This window comes from Haemaphysalis longicornis, unplaced genomic scaffold (genome assembly GCF_048455015.1).
Source record: "Haemaphysalis longicornis isolate Haplotype H1 unplaced genomic scaffold, Haemaphysalis longicornis Haplotype H1 scaffold_5, whole genome shotgun sequence".
Lineage (NCBI taxonomy): Eukaryota > Metazoa > Arthropoda > Arachnida > Ixodida > Ixodidae > Haemaphysalis > Haemaphysalis longicornis.
Window position 1 is genome coordinate 79,628,971 of NW_027526385.1, and position 13,106 is coordinate 79,642,076.

The 13,106-nt window shown below is 45.9% G+C and overlaps 1 protein-coding gene across 1 annotated transcript in view; it reads left to right on the plus strand.

Annotated features, from left to right (window-relative positions):
• The first annotated feature begins 2,130 nt into the window (after window positions 1–2,130).
• Pdk1 (Phosphoinositide-dependent kinase 1) overlaps window positions 2,131–13,106 on the plus strand; it is a 40,986-nt gene continuing 30,010 nt past the window's right edge. The window contains exons 1-5 of the mRNA XM_077670789.1: window positions 2,131–2,169; window positions 7,277–7,483; window positions 8,546–8,588; window positions 10,731–10,877; window positions 12,857–13,001. Coding sequence (XP_077526915.1) covers window positions 2,146–2,169; window positions 7,277–7,483; window positions 8,546–8,588; window positions 10,731–10,877; window positions 12,857–13,001 — 566 coding nt within the window. The 5' untranslated portion in view covers window positions 2,131–2,145. The remainder of the gene's footprint in view (window positions 2,170–7,276; window positions 7,484–8,545; window positions 8,589–10,730; window positions 10,878–12,856; window positions 13,002–13,106) is intronic.

A 13,106-nucleotide genomic window follows, 5' to 3' on the forward strand; every position in this document is an offset into this window, starting at 1 on the left:
TTTAACGCGCCGACGCAGCAACGCAGGCGATGAGGCGCGCCGTAGTGGAGGGCTTCGGATTAATTTTGACCACCTGGGGATCTTTAACGTGCGACGAAATCTCGCACGCACAGGCGTTTTTGCTTTTCAACTCCATCAGAAAAGCGGCCGCCGTCGGCCCGCCGATGCCGGGAATCGAACCCGCGTCCTTGTGCTCAGTAGCACAACGCCTGGTTCACTTCCCCTACCTTCTTCTCGCCTTGTCCTACAGCCCCCGCCCCCCCTTCCCCCTCTAAAAAAAGCACTGAAGATTTCCTTAATTGCAACCCATATTTCCCATAGACTTAATTATTTCCTTCTGGTCCCATATAGTTTCGTCCCATTTTATTGGATTCTCTGAATAAACCAAATTCTTCTTGGCCTATCCCCCTTAATATGGGTATGCGCCTTTTTGCTTGGGCCATCATCATCATCGTAACTACAGAACACTTTCTTCTCCCCAAATGCGACGCACGCATCTTGAGTCATCATCCTTGTCCGTTTTTCTACGTCCGCTGTGCTTTCACGAGACGCTTTCACCCTTTTATAGGAGCTTGCCGTCCGCACTTTGTTGTTCTGTGGCAGCGGCAGGCACGTTTCTCTGCTAGACAGCTATTTCATCATGATTACTCAATCTTGTTGACTCTACTTTCGCATTCACAAGTTTTTTTTTTTCGTTCTCTTTTTGCTTCTTCTTTACCGTTTATCATCTAATGTGAGATGAGTCACAGTGTAATTCTTACTTGCAGCTCCTCGCTCAATCCCCCGCCTGGTTATGTGGATGCTCCTTCTTGGCCACTCCCCCATAACGGGCATGTTGTACGGGCTCCCACCACCATCGCCATGACCCCAGGAAACCAAACAATCAACCAACCGTAATTATTGACGAATAAAAAAAAGGGTTGGTTTACGGGCATGCTGGAAAAATACCGCCGTAATAACAAGCATATTTTTTCCTCGGCTCTCGGCAGGAACAGTTTCGTCGGTTTTGAAAGCAGCGCGAGAGAGCTTGTCGCCCGCAGTCTTTCCAGTAGTTCCCATATGCAACATTTACCTTTTCCTGTCTCCTTTTTTTTTTCTTTCTCTCTTATGTAGAGCCGACGCCTCGCTTTGACGATTCAACGCGCAAGGTGACGGATGTCTCGGAAACCAAAAGAAACACACAGAACGTCGTATTGGGCGCAACGACGTAGCGAAAACATGTGCTTCCCGAGTGACGAATGCGTGACGCACTGCCGATGACGCACTGTCTGGCTCGCCCGCAGTCGCCGTCGGCGCCGGTCGAAAAACACAGTACGCGCTGCGCTCTTGGGCCGCGCAGCTCCCTGTTTGCGCTCACGCCGATCTCGGCGCACTTCGCGCGCCGTCCTCTGGCAACCGCGCCAGACCAACAAACCGCCGTCGTTGTCTGGCTTCGGGGTGTTGTATTTTTCATTCATGCAGACAGTGCGCGGCGGCGAAAAGCAAGAAGAAGCGGTCTTTATTTTTTCCGCTAGCGGCGGATGCTTTCGTGTCGTCGGCGCGTGTGTATGTGCCGGCACCTGTGTTTCCCGTGTGTGCGTGTGTGTCGTGTGTGGCAAGTCGCCGTCGGTCTGCTTCGTAACGGAACTCCCTTCGTCCCTGCTGCGATGACTTGCAGCGGGTAGAACCGGCGCCGGAGAACTACCCGGGGAGAATGTCGGCTGCTCCTCCGCCCGAGGTACGGATCGTGGCCGTTTCGAGCCTTATTTTGTCACGTACGCGTCCCTCGATTCCCTGGCACGAGCTACAACTGTCAGCGGTGTCGACCGCCGCGAGTCCGCGACTGCCGAGCGGCCGGCACTCGGAGTACCCGCGGTGGGCTGGCACTGCGTTAGGCTTAGCCAGGAATGTCACTGACCTTTGTCTAGCGGGCCGGCTGGCCCGGCGGTTTTGTTGTTTGTGCGCGTGTTCGCCCCGGGAAAGTCCCCACGGCCGCATCGCGACGCCAGAGCGGTTGTATTCTGCTTCGTTTTACTTTTTTCGCGTCTGGCCCCGCGAGGAATGCGTGCGGCTTTGCCGAAGGGTCCCGTAGGACGAAACGTTTCGCCGATCGGAAACCACACTTCCCGCGAAAGAGAGGGGGAGAAAAAAAGTGCTGCAATAACGATGTGGCGTTTCGACAGTTCCTCAGTACGTGTCTACTTTATTTTTCCCTGTCGCCGGCTCCGTTGTCGATCTCGCGGCGCATTTTTTAGTTTCTCGTACTTTAAAATTGGGTTTTCAAAGCACCGTGCAGCAAGTTTCGTTCAATGCCGGCGATTTCAAATGGACCGCGAACGAACACTTCGCGCTGCAACTGGCGCTTTAGACCGAAGCGTATGCAACAAACGGTGTGGATTGCTTTCTTCTTGTGAGAATCGGTTTAAACCTTCGTTTAGATTACATTTTGTTCATTCCTCCGGCCCTTCTCACGAGGTAGCGAAGTTTCGGCGGAACGTTCTTTGACAGTATCTAAAGGAAAGAAGAAAAAAACTGGGGGCCCTTCGTGAACTTTCGCAGTGTCAGGCCGTCGTATCTCCGCCGAAACTGCCCCTCTACGGACTTTCAGTAGGAAGTCGGAGATAGCGAGCGCCGACCAAGAGTGTCGCGAACTCTCCCTTGACGCCGGTCATGACCACCTTATCGATTTGCGTGCGTCAAAGTGTGGAGCGAATGGGCCGTTTACGGCGGCGTAAACACGTCGTCGCCGCCGCGGCCGATTGTTGGGCAACGCGCAGCGAAGACGAGACCAAAAATATATTGTCCGGTCTGGTCTGCGTCGCGGCAGTCGAAATGCGCAGACTACGCCGTCGCCGCCGCGGGTCGTGTCACTGTAGCGATGTGTTGACGCGACTGTTTTCCGAGTAGCTCGTATAAACCGCGCCGGAGCACGCGAGCAATTCATTTTGTGAGGCAGCATCCGGTTGGTGCGTTCGGTGACCGCTCTTCACTGCAGGCAACGCGGCCGTGGTAAGTTTGCTTGCCTGATTCGTGTTGCAGTGCTTCGATTTGGTTCCCGTTAGAACTGTTGTCTTCACACCTCGATGACAGTGTTGAACAGAACGAATTTGAAGGGGCTGAGAAGACAAGGGGCAAGTTTTATTCGAAGACTGCACTGTGTCGATAATAGGAATGATAGCAAGTTTAATGCAAACTTTGAGTGCGTAACCTGGATATTAAGGAAAACAGATCAAGCACTAGCCACTTTCGAATCACTTTCTCACTTGGCTTTTTGTGATATGTCATAGGGTGGTGTTTGTATGATTGGCAGTTGCCTATCAAAACAGTCACCACAGGACATGACTATGGGATTGTAGTGGAAGACCTTCAGCTCTGTTTAATCACGCGAAAAGCAAAAACGCCCGTGTGTACGAGATTTCGGTGCACGCTAAAGATCCCCAGGTGGTCAAAATAATCCGGAGCCGTCCACTATGGCACGCCTCATCGCCTGCGTCGCGTCGACGCGTTAAACCCAACAATCAATCAGTTAGTCGTAATCATATCACTTTAATGATCACACACAGTTCACATACCAATAATTCTGTATTCACTATTTTCTTTGTAATAATTGCAATATTTTGCAATATTTACCATCTTTGCTTGGTCAAGAAATCATTTTCCGGGGCTGGAGTGGAGTTGAGGGAGTTACCAAAGGCAAGTTTCTTTCAGGTGAGACGGAGTTGTGTCTGTCTTATTGGCCACTTTAAATTCAGTTTGTTTGTACACTAAACTCGAATTAAGACGAACCACACTTTCGCTGTCTTGTAACGTCCTCAACTTAAGGTGAATTTCTGATGATACAAAAAATATTTTACGGTCCCTTCAAGTTCATCTTAATGGGATCCTACTGTATTAGTCGACCTCCCTATTGTCATACCATTCTGCAGATCGTTTAATTCATTTCGATTGTTTGTATAGTTTAACGTGCTGACACAATGCAGCCGATGAGGCGCGCCGTAGTGGAGGGCTCCGTATTAATTTTGACCACCTGGGGATCTTTAACGTGCGCCGAAATCTCGTACGCACGGGCATTTCTGCTTTTCGCCTCCATCAGAAAAGTGACCGCCGCGGCCAGGAATCGAACCCAAATCAATTCATTTCACGGCTGGGCTTGAATTGAAAATCTGTTTCTTCCTGAATTTATCAATAACAGAAAACACCTGGGGAACATTACAGCTGTTTCCGAACTGCCACATTGCGGTCAGGTTGGCTTTTGGTGTGGTTTCACGCTAGCTCAGCCTTGAAACTAGTAATAAGGTTCACCCATTTCGTTATATATGTCAACTTTACTTTGTGCGAGGGGCTGTAAAGCTTTCACTAAACAAAGCATAGACTGTAGTCCGATCACATCGTTTGACATATTTAAAAATTTCTTCACTGTCATTTTAGAATAGCTGAGCACACAAGTGCACTTTGGCCCTAAAAGCTGGCATGGAAAAGTAAAAATCCATTTTGAGATGTTTGGGGTCAGCGTCAAGATGTTGTCTAGAAATGCTTAGTCGAGTTGCCGGTGTCGGTCCTGTGAACGCTGAGGAGTATGCGCGGAATTTTGACTCTTTTCACTTGAGTTTACTAGAGAGGGTTGTTTTTAGAGCGGCGATATTTCTTTTTGTGATACGTCCGACAGCAGTTATCGGCTTCTGTTGGTTTCCCTTGTTGGCTGATAAGGTGCTCTGACGAAGGATGTCAAACATGCAAATCGTGTACGATAGTCTTTCCATTCAAAACACGTGAAGTGGGAGTGGCTCATCAGAAAATGTTTTTGCAGTGTAGGGTGTTGCAACAATAGCTAAGCATCTTTGAAATCTTTTCTTTAAACAAGTCGCTGATTTGTTTGTGCTCAAACTTTTCGCAAATGTCGAGTAATGGTTCATTATAAGTAGCACCGGCAGTGTTTGAGTATGTTGACATATCAAAAAGTCTAACAACACATATTAAGTAATCCATAAAAACATGCAGTTTCACCCCAAATCCAGATCTGTTCTATTACGTTTTGTTGGGGGAAGGCAGTGAAATCGCTTTGTCGAAGTTGGTAAGCTTTACTTACATAGGTGAGCTAAAACCATTTTGGGATTTGAATGGGCCTGCAAGATAATGAACAATTTTTCTGAATAAACATTGAAGCCAATCACACTATTTTGGGGGGGGGGGGGTAATTAAAAAAAATTATCTTTATTGATCTTCAGGTCTCTATGTCCAGCGCTCTGGGCTTGGGCATTAATGATATCACATCTTAGCCATTTTCACATTGTCGGGGATGTAATTTCAGTAATCCTGCTAGCCCTTTCACACGTTTGTTAGGGCTGAGTTTTGACATCGGTTTTTGGCCACCTGCGGGGGTAACTTCTCAAGCAAAAACCAGCTGGATATATCAACGGGCTGATTACGCATTGAGAAACCAGGAACAACTCGTAATTAACCCCAATTCTGGATTCGCCCCCCTGAAACTACATTTTATATGTTTGCATGGGTTACATAGTTAGCCAAAGCAAGTTAAATGTCTTGATGGGTTTGTGAGAAATTGAAAAATTGCGAAAAGAGAATTGAACCTTTTTGCTCCTGTGGGAGCGTAATTAACTTTAGAAAAATTAATTTTGAGCCCTTACGTCATAATAAGAATGTTTTGGCTGGGCATCGATGAGCCAGTCAGTCAGCTGGACGGGCACTTCTCTTTGATGGTACAGATTTTGTGCAACAAGATTTGTGGTGGAATTTACCTGGCCAATTTGAAATGAATAAAAATTACACCTGCTAATTTGCAGCCCCAGTTGCTACCATAGGAAACTGACCTCCATGGAATAATGGCAGGGGCACCTGTTTTATCCACAGTAAATAAAAAAAAAGGTATTGGGAACAGCAAATGTTTTTCTTCAGCTTTTGATTAGATAAACGGCAACGTCATGATTTGGTGGTCATTTAAAGCTACACTGTCGTTTGATTAGAGGCACAAATACGACAACCTCCTCACTTCATTATTAAATGATTGATTGATTGTAGGGTTTAACGTGCCGACGCAACGCAGGCGATGAGGCGCGCCGTAGTGGAGGGCTCCGGATTAATTTTGACCACCTGGGGATCTTTAACGTGCGCCGAAATCTCGCACACATGAACGTTTTTGCTTTTCGCCTTCATCAGAAAAGTGGCCGCCGCGGCCGGGAATCGAACTCGTGCTCAGCTCATTATTAAATGTTAACTGGGCCATTATTCAATGTCTCTAGGTTGGAAGCGTAAAACTTTGTTCTTGCATTTGTTGCATTTTGTTGTCCGCATTCCATTCGTTGATTACTGGGTAAACAGTGATGCTCGCAAGTTTTCTTCAAATGTGATGAAGAAATTTAACGGTTCTCGCCATGCCTGTGATTTGCAATGTTTCTTGAAGCATTCTTTGTTTGTTTTTTGGATGCTTATATTTCTGGTTTTTGTTCTTAGAAATGTCCCCGTTGTTACTGGTAATAATTTTGCAATCATGCTCAGTCTGAATTCACGAGTTACCGTGTCATATAATGTGCCCTCGCACCAATAGCCTCCAGTAATATGAACGTTGACAAATATAACGTATTTAATGGGGGTGAGTCGTATAAAAGGCAAAAATGAGTCGCGAGGGTATTTGTATTTTTGTTGACTTAATCGCCTACCAATGCTGAAACAGTGGGTACTTGGCACAGTTTACGACGCGCATTTTCGACAAAGCAAGAGGTCTTGCTTGACTGAGACAACGGAAACAGCTGCTACCCTTGCCATTGTTGTGACAGTTATGGCTGCGCAAAATAGTGCGGGCATCTTCACTGGTAAATATTGGTTAACTTCAGCTTAAAATAGGTATTTATTTTCCCGGGACATAATGGAATTGAGCAGTTAATGTATACTTATATACCTTAGTCCACATTATGCTACTGCGCATTCCCTGTTTTTGAAGGTTTGCAATGCAGAGAGGAGGAGCTTTTTAATTTTTTTAGGAGCCTCTCAAGCATGTGAATATTGTCTAGACACCGAGTTGGTAATGTGAAGGGCTTTGTTATCGCTGAGTGGGAGTTTGCCCGAAATTTTGTCTTGTGGGTGTTGGAAAATTTTCAAAGGAGGAAAATGTCGATGGGTACATCCAGTCACTCCACTAAAGAAACAATTTGCACTTTTAAGGATGTGGAATTGTGGGACAAACAAGGAACCTGGGGTGTCCCGTCTAAAAGATATTTTTTTCCCCGCTTTGAAGCTGGGGTATTCCGATGAAAAGACGTTTTTTTCCCCCCTTTGCCTGCAGAGGAGTGAAAAAGAACCTGCCGACGCTTCTCCCAAAGTGGACGCTGGGATGCCGGTTGCCGCCGCTGCCGTCGCCGCCTCTTCGGGCAGCACTGTGCCCAACAATGTGGCTGCGCCCAAGGCTGGCGAAGAGTCGAAGCAGCCGGCCAAGATGAGCGCCAACGACTTCATCTTTGGAAAGCTCATTGGCGAGGGATCCTTTTCCATGGTGAGGCTCGTTGTCTCCTCCCTCCCGTGGCACTTTAATGCAGGCTTGAATGTGACGCAGTCGAGGAAGCCTCTTGTCTGTGTGCGCAGAAAAATGAAAGAGAAGGAAAAAAAAATCCCAGGCCACCTCTACTAATGTGAAACCTGGAAAGGTGCGAAGCGTGCAGTGTACATGTGTATTTTTCACTTGTACACTGCACTTTCACTTTCCCCCCCACTTTCACTTCCCCGCTCACACTGTGCCTCCACTTGTCTAGATTACCGAGAAATCCAGGAGCACTTTTATATGAGGCACAGTATTGCAAGGGGCTAATCTAATCTCTCGTCGCTCAATATGGCAACAGTTTTGGCGTATTGTCATTTCCGAGAAACGTGCACTGGCAGCGATAAGTCGTGCTATCTGATCTGTTGCGGTGGTTTACTGCTGGCCAAAGCACCCCATTGCTCTGCACATGGGTGTGGATTTTACCTACTGTATCGCCCACTTATAGCGAGTCCATTTTTAATGAAATACCTGCTATAAGGAACAAATCCTTGTTTCCCACCACCATTTGTGCAAATATATTTTATGTCCACATATAGTGGGAAACGTATATAATAAAGGGATTTACGTTTCCCTATGTGTTTTTTTTATAAGCGGGCTGGACTGTATTTCTGATAGATGCCTTTTTTAGGCGACATTTGCCTGTTGTGTACCCTGGACTGCTAGAAGTTAATCTGAAAAATTCTTTACTCCAGTTAACCTGTTGTGCCAGATTTTTGGGGGTTTTTTTGCATGCATTTTAGCAAGAAATAAATACAAATAAAGAAAACCTAATAATTCCAGAACGTTTCCCCCTTGTTCGGCGGGCGCATTGTGCTTGTACAACTTCATCATTTGGCAGCTGTGAATGTTGGTAACAACACCTGTTTTGTTGCATAGCTGTGAGTAAGGTGCGATCCGAAGCTGAACGAGAACTTGTGTTGGATGCAGGAAAGGTGGGGGCATTGCACTGTGTTGCGTTTCAGGAGTGATCGTGTAGTACTGTTAAATTTGGAGTGCTCTTTCTTTTGTTTCTCGCAGGTGTACCTTGCGAAAGAGATTCGCACCAATAAAGAATATGCAAGTGAGTGTCCCTGCAAACATTTGTCTTCGTCTTTTTTCGGGCTGAGCCTATGGTGGGTAGCTCATTCATAGCAGAGAAGTACTATCAGAAAGGTTTAAATTTTGCTTCCTTTATGTAGTTAAGGGTTTTTGTAGGGGTTAAGGGTTATGTAGTTAAGGGTTTGTTCTTGCCTTTCAGCTGTCTGATTGAGTAAGAGAGATGAGCTTAGAATTGTTGGTGTCTTCTATCGAATGAATGAAACAATTTTTTATTGTGCATCTGTAACTACACTCAAAATGTGCCAATTTTCTTTAAGCATACCCCCCTAAGCGTACCCTCCTAATACCATCCCAAGAATAGTTTCCTAAACGCACCCAGCCAATGCTTGTTTATGTGGAGGCGGCAGTCAGAAGCAGGCCAGTGTTGATCATCGCTATTATGCTCGTACCACAGGCATAGTGCGTGCTTAGTTAAGCGTTGAAACTTGGCCTTTGCAAAACACACTGTACATGGCAACTACTTCAGAAAGATAAAAACGTGTAGCTGTGGAAGCACCGGTATCGATCTGTCTTGCATGAGCGATGAAAACACTTAGCCAGAGAGGCACCAAATCAATCTGCTACTCATAAATGATAACACGTAGCTACAGAAGCACCGGTATTGATGTTCCGCATAAATTATGAGAAGGCATAGCCACAGAAACACCGGTATTGATGTTCTGCATAAATTATGAGAAGGTTTCGCCATAGAAGTGCCAGTATCAAACTATTCCACATAAATTATGAGAAGCACTAATATCAATCTATTCCGCATAAATTTTGAAAACATGTAGCCACAGAAGTGCCAATATCCAGCTGTTCCGCATAAATTATGAGAAGCACCAATATCAATCTATTCCGCATAAATTTTGGAAACATGTAGCCACAGAAGCGCCAATATCAAACTGTTTCTGCATAAATTATGAGAAGCAGCAATATCAATCTATTCCGCATAAATTTTGAAAACATGTAGCCACAGAAGCGCCAATATCCAACTGTTCCACATAAATTAGGAGCAGCACTAATATCAATCTATTCCGCATAAATTTTGAAAACATGTACAGTCAAACCTGGCTATAACGAACCCGGATAGAGCGAATTATGCTGTATATCGAACAAAAATAATTCAGTTACTGAAATACATGGGAAACATATTCCTTATAACGAAGTTCACATCCAATATATCGAACTCTGCGCGCCTAGAATGGCCGCCGAAATGCATGGTGTCGGAGTGGCGATTGAGATGTGGATTGGCCGCGACCACGGAGCAAGAGTTGCGACTGAGGTGACTGAGACATTGTGCCTCGCACGGAGCGGCGTGACGCCCGACACTTTCCGTAACTGTTTCCGACGCGCGGGACTCACGACGGAACCGGCGCAGTCAGCGAGTCCGGACCAAGACAGCAGCATCGGTGAACTGTGGGAAGAGCTCCCCCACGTTCCCGATGATGTCGCGAGTGAAATCCATCCGACGCTTATAATGAAGCGCTTTCGGCAGTCGATGTGCTCCACCAATGCTTCTTAGATTTTGGAGGACGCAGACTCGAACTGGTGCAAAGAATGTTCCGTGTAGAGAATGCTATGCTAGTTGAAGCCGCCAAAACGAAAGTGAAAACAAAAATCACCGCTTTTTTCTTTGCAAAGTAGGCAGTTCAGGTGGAAAGTAGCTTTATTATTTGCAATAAATGAATTATTTTGGGTACGGTAATGGCTACTTCGCTGTGTTCGTTTCTGCATGCGGGGATGGTAAAGTTGGGGAGGGGGAGGGGGGGGCTCCCGCGGATTGCGAACTTGTAACAATAAGTTCGTTATAGGCGGGTTCGGCTATATCGAACTATTGGATATATCGAACTAATCGCGGTGCATATTGCAATTCGCTATAAACGGGTTTGACTGTAGCCGCAGAAGCGCTAGTATCAAACTGTTCCGCATAAATTATGAGAAGGTGTAGCCACATAAGCGCAGATATAAATCTGTTTCATCTCGAACGATAAAAATCTTCCCACCTCGAAGGATAAAAATCACTTGTTAAGTGGTACGTAGCAGGTGTTTCCCTCTTTCCCTTCACAGCTAATTGCCCCCACTTTTTCCTTTCTCCCCCCTCCCCTCCCTTGGTTGTGCGCAGTCAAAGTGTGCTACAAGCAGCACATCCTGCGCGAGAAGAAGCAGCGGGCCATCATGCGGGAGAAGCAGATCCTGCGCATCCTCAGCGCCCGGCCGCACCCCTTCTTCATCCGCCTCCACTCCACTTTCCACGATGCAAACAAGCTCTGTATCCTCCTCCTCCTCTGGGGGGCGGCTGCACCCCGGTTGGGGCCGTTTCCAGTGCACTTGGTTATCACGTACCTGCTAATAGCCCAAAAGATGTGGTCTTAAATTCACCCCCCTGCAGTCGTACAAACTTTGCGCAAGTGGTGCGATTTTATCAGTGCTTGACAAGTGGTTTTATTTTATTTCATTTTATTTCATTTTATTTCACTTTGGGTATAGGTTGGGACTGTTTGAGAGCTCTCTGCCGAAGAGGCGAAGCTGTTTTTGCGCAATTTTGGAGCCACACTCGTCACTGCGTGACTACTGTTTTAACCCTGTGCTTCTTTAACATTGAGAATGACGGAAATAGCTAAATAGTAGTTTGTGCAGTTGCCCTTAACAATTCCTGTTAGGCCCATTTTGACACCGTGTCTGCTGTTAAGCACTCGTTAGCACAAAACTTGTTATTGTTGGTGGCAGCTACAGCTGACACCAGATCCCTAGGCAGCTTCTAACTGGTAAGGATTTGCGTGTTATGTATTTTTCACAAAACTGCTTTTGTAGAAAGGTCTTCGTCTGCAGGAAGCAGGTTTAATTAGGGCCAGTTGTGTTATGCTGTAGTCGTTCTTTGTCCCCTGCCCTTTGCAAGTTAGTGTGACAACAAGGCTTTAGCTGGGTGAGGTAAAGGTCCAGTGACCTCATTTCATACATCCAGCTAGTGCTTGTTTGTTCACCATTGCCCCTTGATCTTTTCATATTGGACGTCTGGTCTAATGACTGCCCTATAAGTTTATTGTTAGTGGATGACAGGGGATCGGATGGCAGCCCTTCTGTTTCGGACTGGAAGTGCAGTCAAATAAATCGTTCTCCTGCCGTTAGTCGTGGCTGGGTCTGTCTGATTTGACAGGATAATCATCAGCCGCCAAAGGTCAGAACGCATTGCGTCTACTTTTGTTTATTCTATTTATCTCCTGAGTTCAGTAGTACTTCCAGTACAGGTTTTGTAAAGCTTGTAATCTGGGTTGCCAAACAGTTGTGACAGAATGACAGAAAATAAAATACAACGTGGAAAGGGGGAAAGCAAGTTGAGATGCAGCGGCAAACACTGACCTCATAAACGCGGAGTCGCATAAAGGTGAAAGGTAGGGCTTGATTACGGGGGTTTAATTCCACTTTGCCATTGTTCAATGCCCTTCAACAAACATTTTTTCTTTTGTGTATGAAAAGGTGCAGCAATTTGATGGTGTCATCGTCTTCTTCAATACTTAGCAGTGAAAAAAATTAAGCTCAGAAATAACTACCTTGCCAGCTGCTTCAACCCCTTCTTGGCCAATTTGTTTTTTTCTTAAGATGGGGGGTGGTTTGGTGTCCTCAAGTAATAGGAAAATGCACGCCTTTCAATATCTTCCTCACCATTGTTGCTGCCTGCCTCTTATATAGCTTTTTATGAATTGGGCTTTTTTTTATGAAATGGGGCTTTCATTCTGATTCAAATTCAGATAAATTATTTGAGTATTTAGTAGAAATCAAGAGCCTTAGTTTGGCTGTAGTAGATGGCAGAAAGGGAAATTCCTTATGCTATTCACTACCACTGCGCCAACCACTGCAATGGCGTCGCGCACTGTGTTTTCATTCTTTCTTAACAGTTGGAATGTTAATTTTTCACCCACTTAATGGTTAATGCAGTTTTTTTTTTTGTTTGCGCACTGATTGTACAGGTTAGCATGCCAGAAATCTGTTAAATTTAGCATTGCGGACTGCTGTGTCGTTGTAGCAGACTTTAAAAAAATGAAGTGGTGATAGTGTGTGGTAAATGACACTCTTGAATGTACTTTCCTCATTGTACAGTGCTTTTAAATTTGTCGAAAATATACAGAGCACTGCCGACGCACGGTAGACTTTATTCAATTAATTCCACGACGGCTTGCATTTTGGTGCGAATTTTGGATCATCTGGGAGTCTAGCGTTGTGTTGTTGTTACCTTGACCGGTGGCCGTGCAGACTTCGTAGTCACCTATGCAAAAAATGGCGAGCTGCTGCCCCACATCGTCAAGTTTGGGTCGTTTGACGCCGATGTGACGCGCTTCTACTCGGCCGAGATCATCTCGGCGCTAGAGCACCTGCATTCCCTGGGCATCGTGCATAGGTAGGTGATGTGTCTGGTTTGCGTGTTTTGAGCCCATTGTGGCCTCGGGCTTATTGTGGCCTCGGGCTTATTTTCCTTTCTTTTTTTCTCTCTTTCTCTTTATTA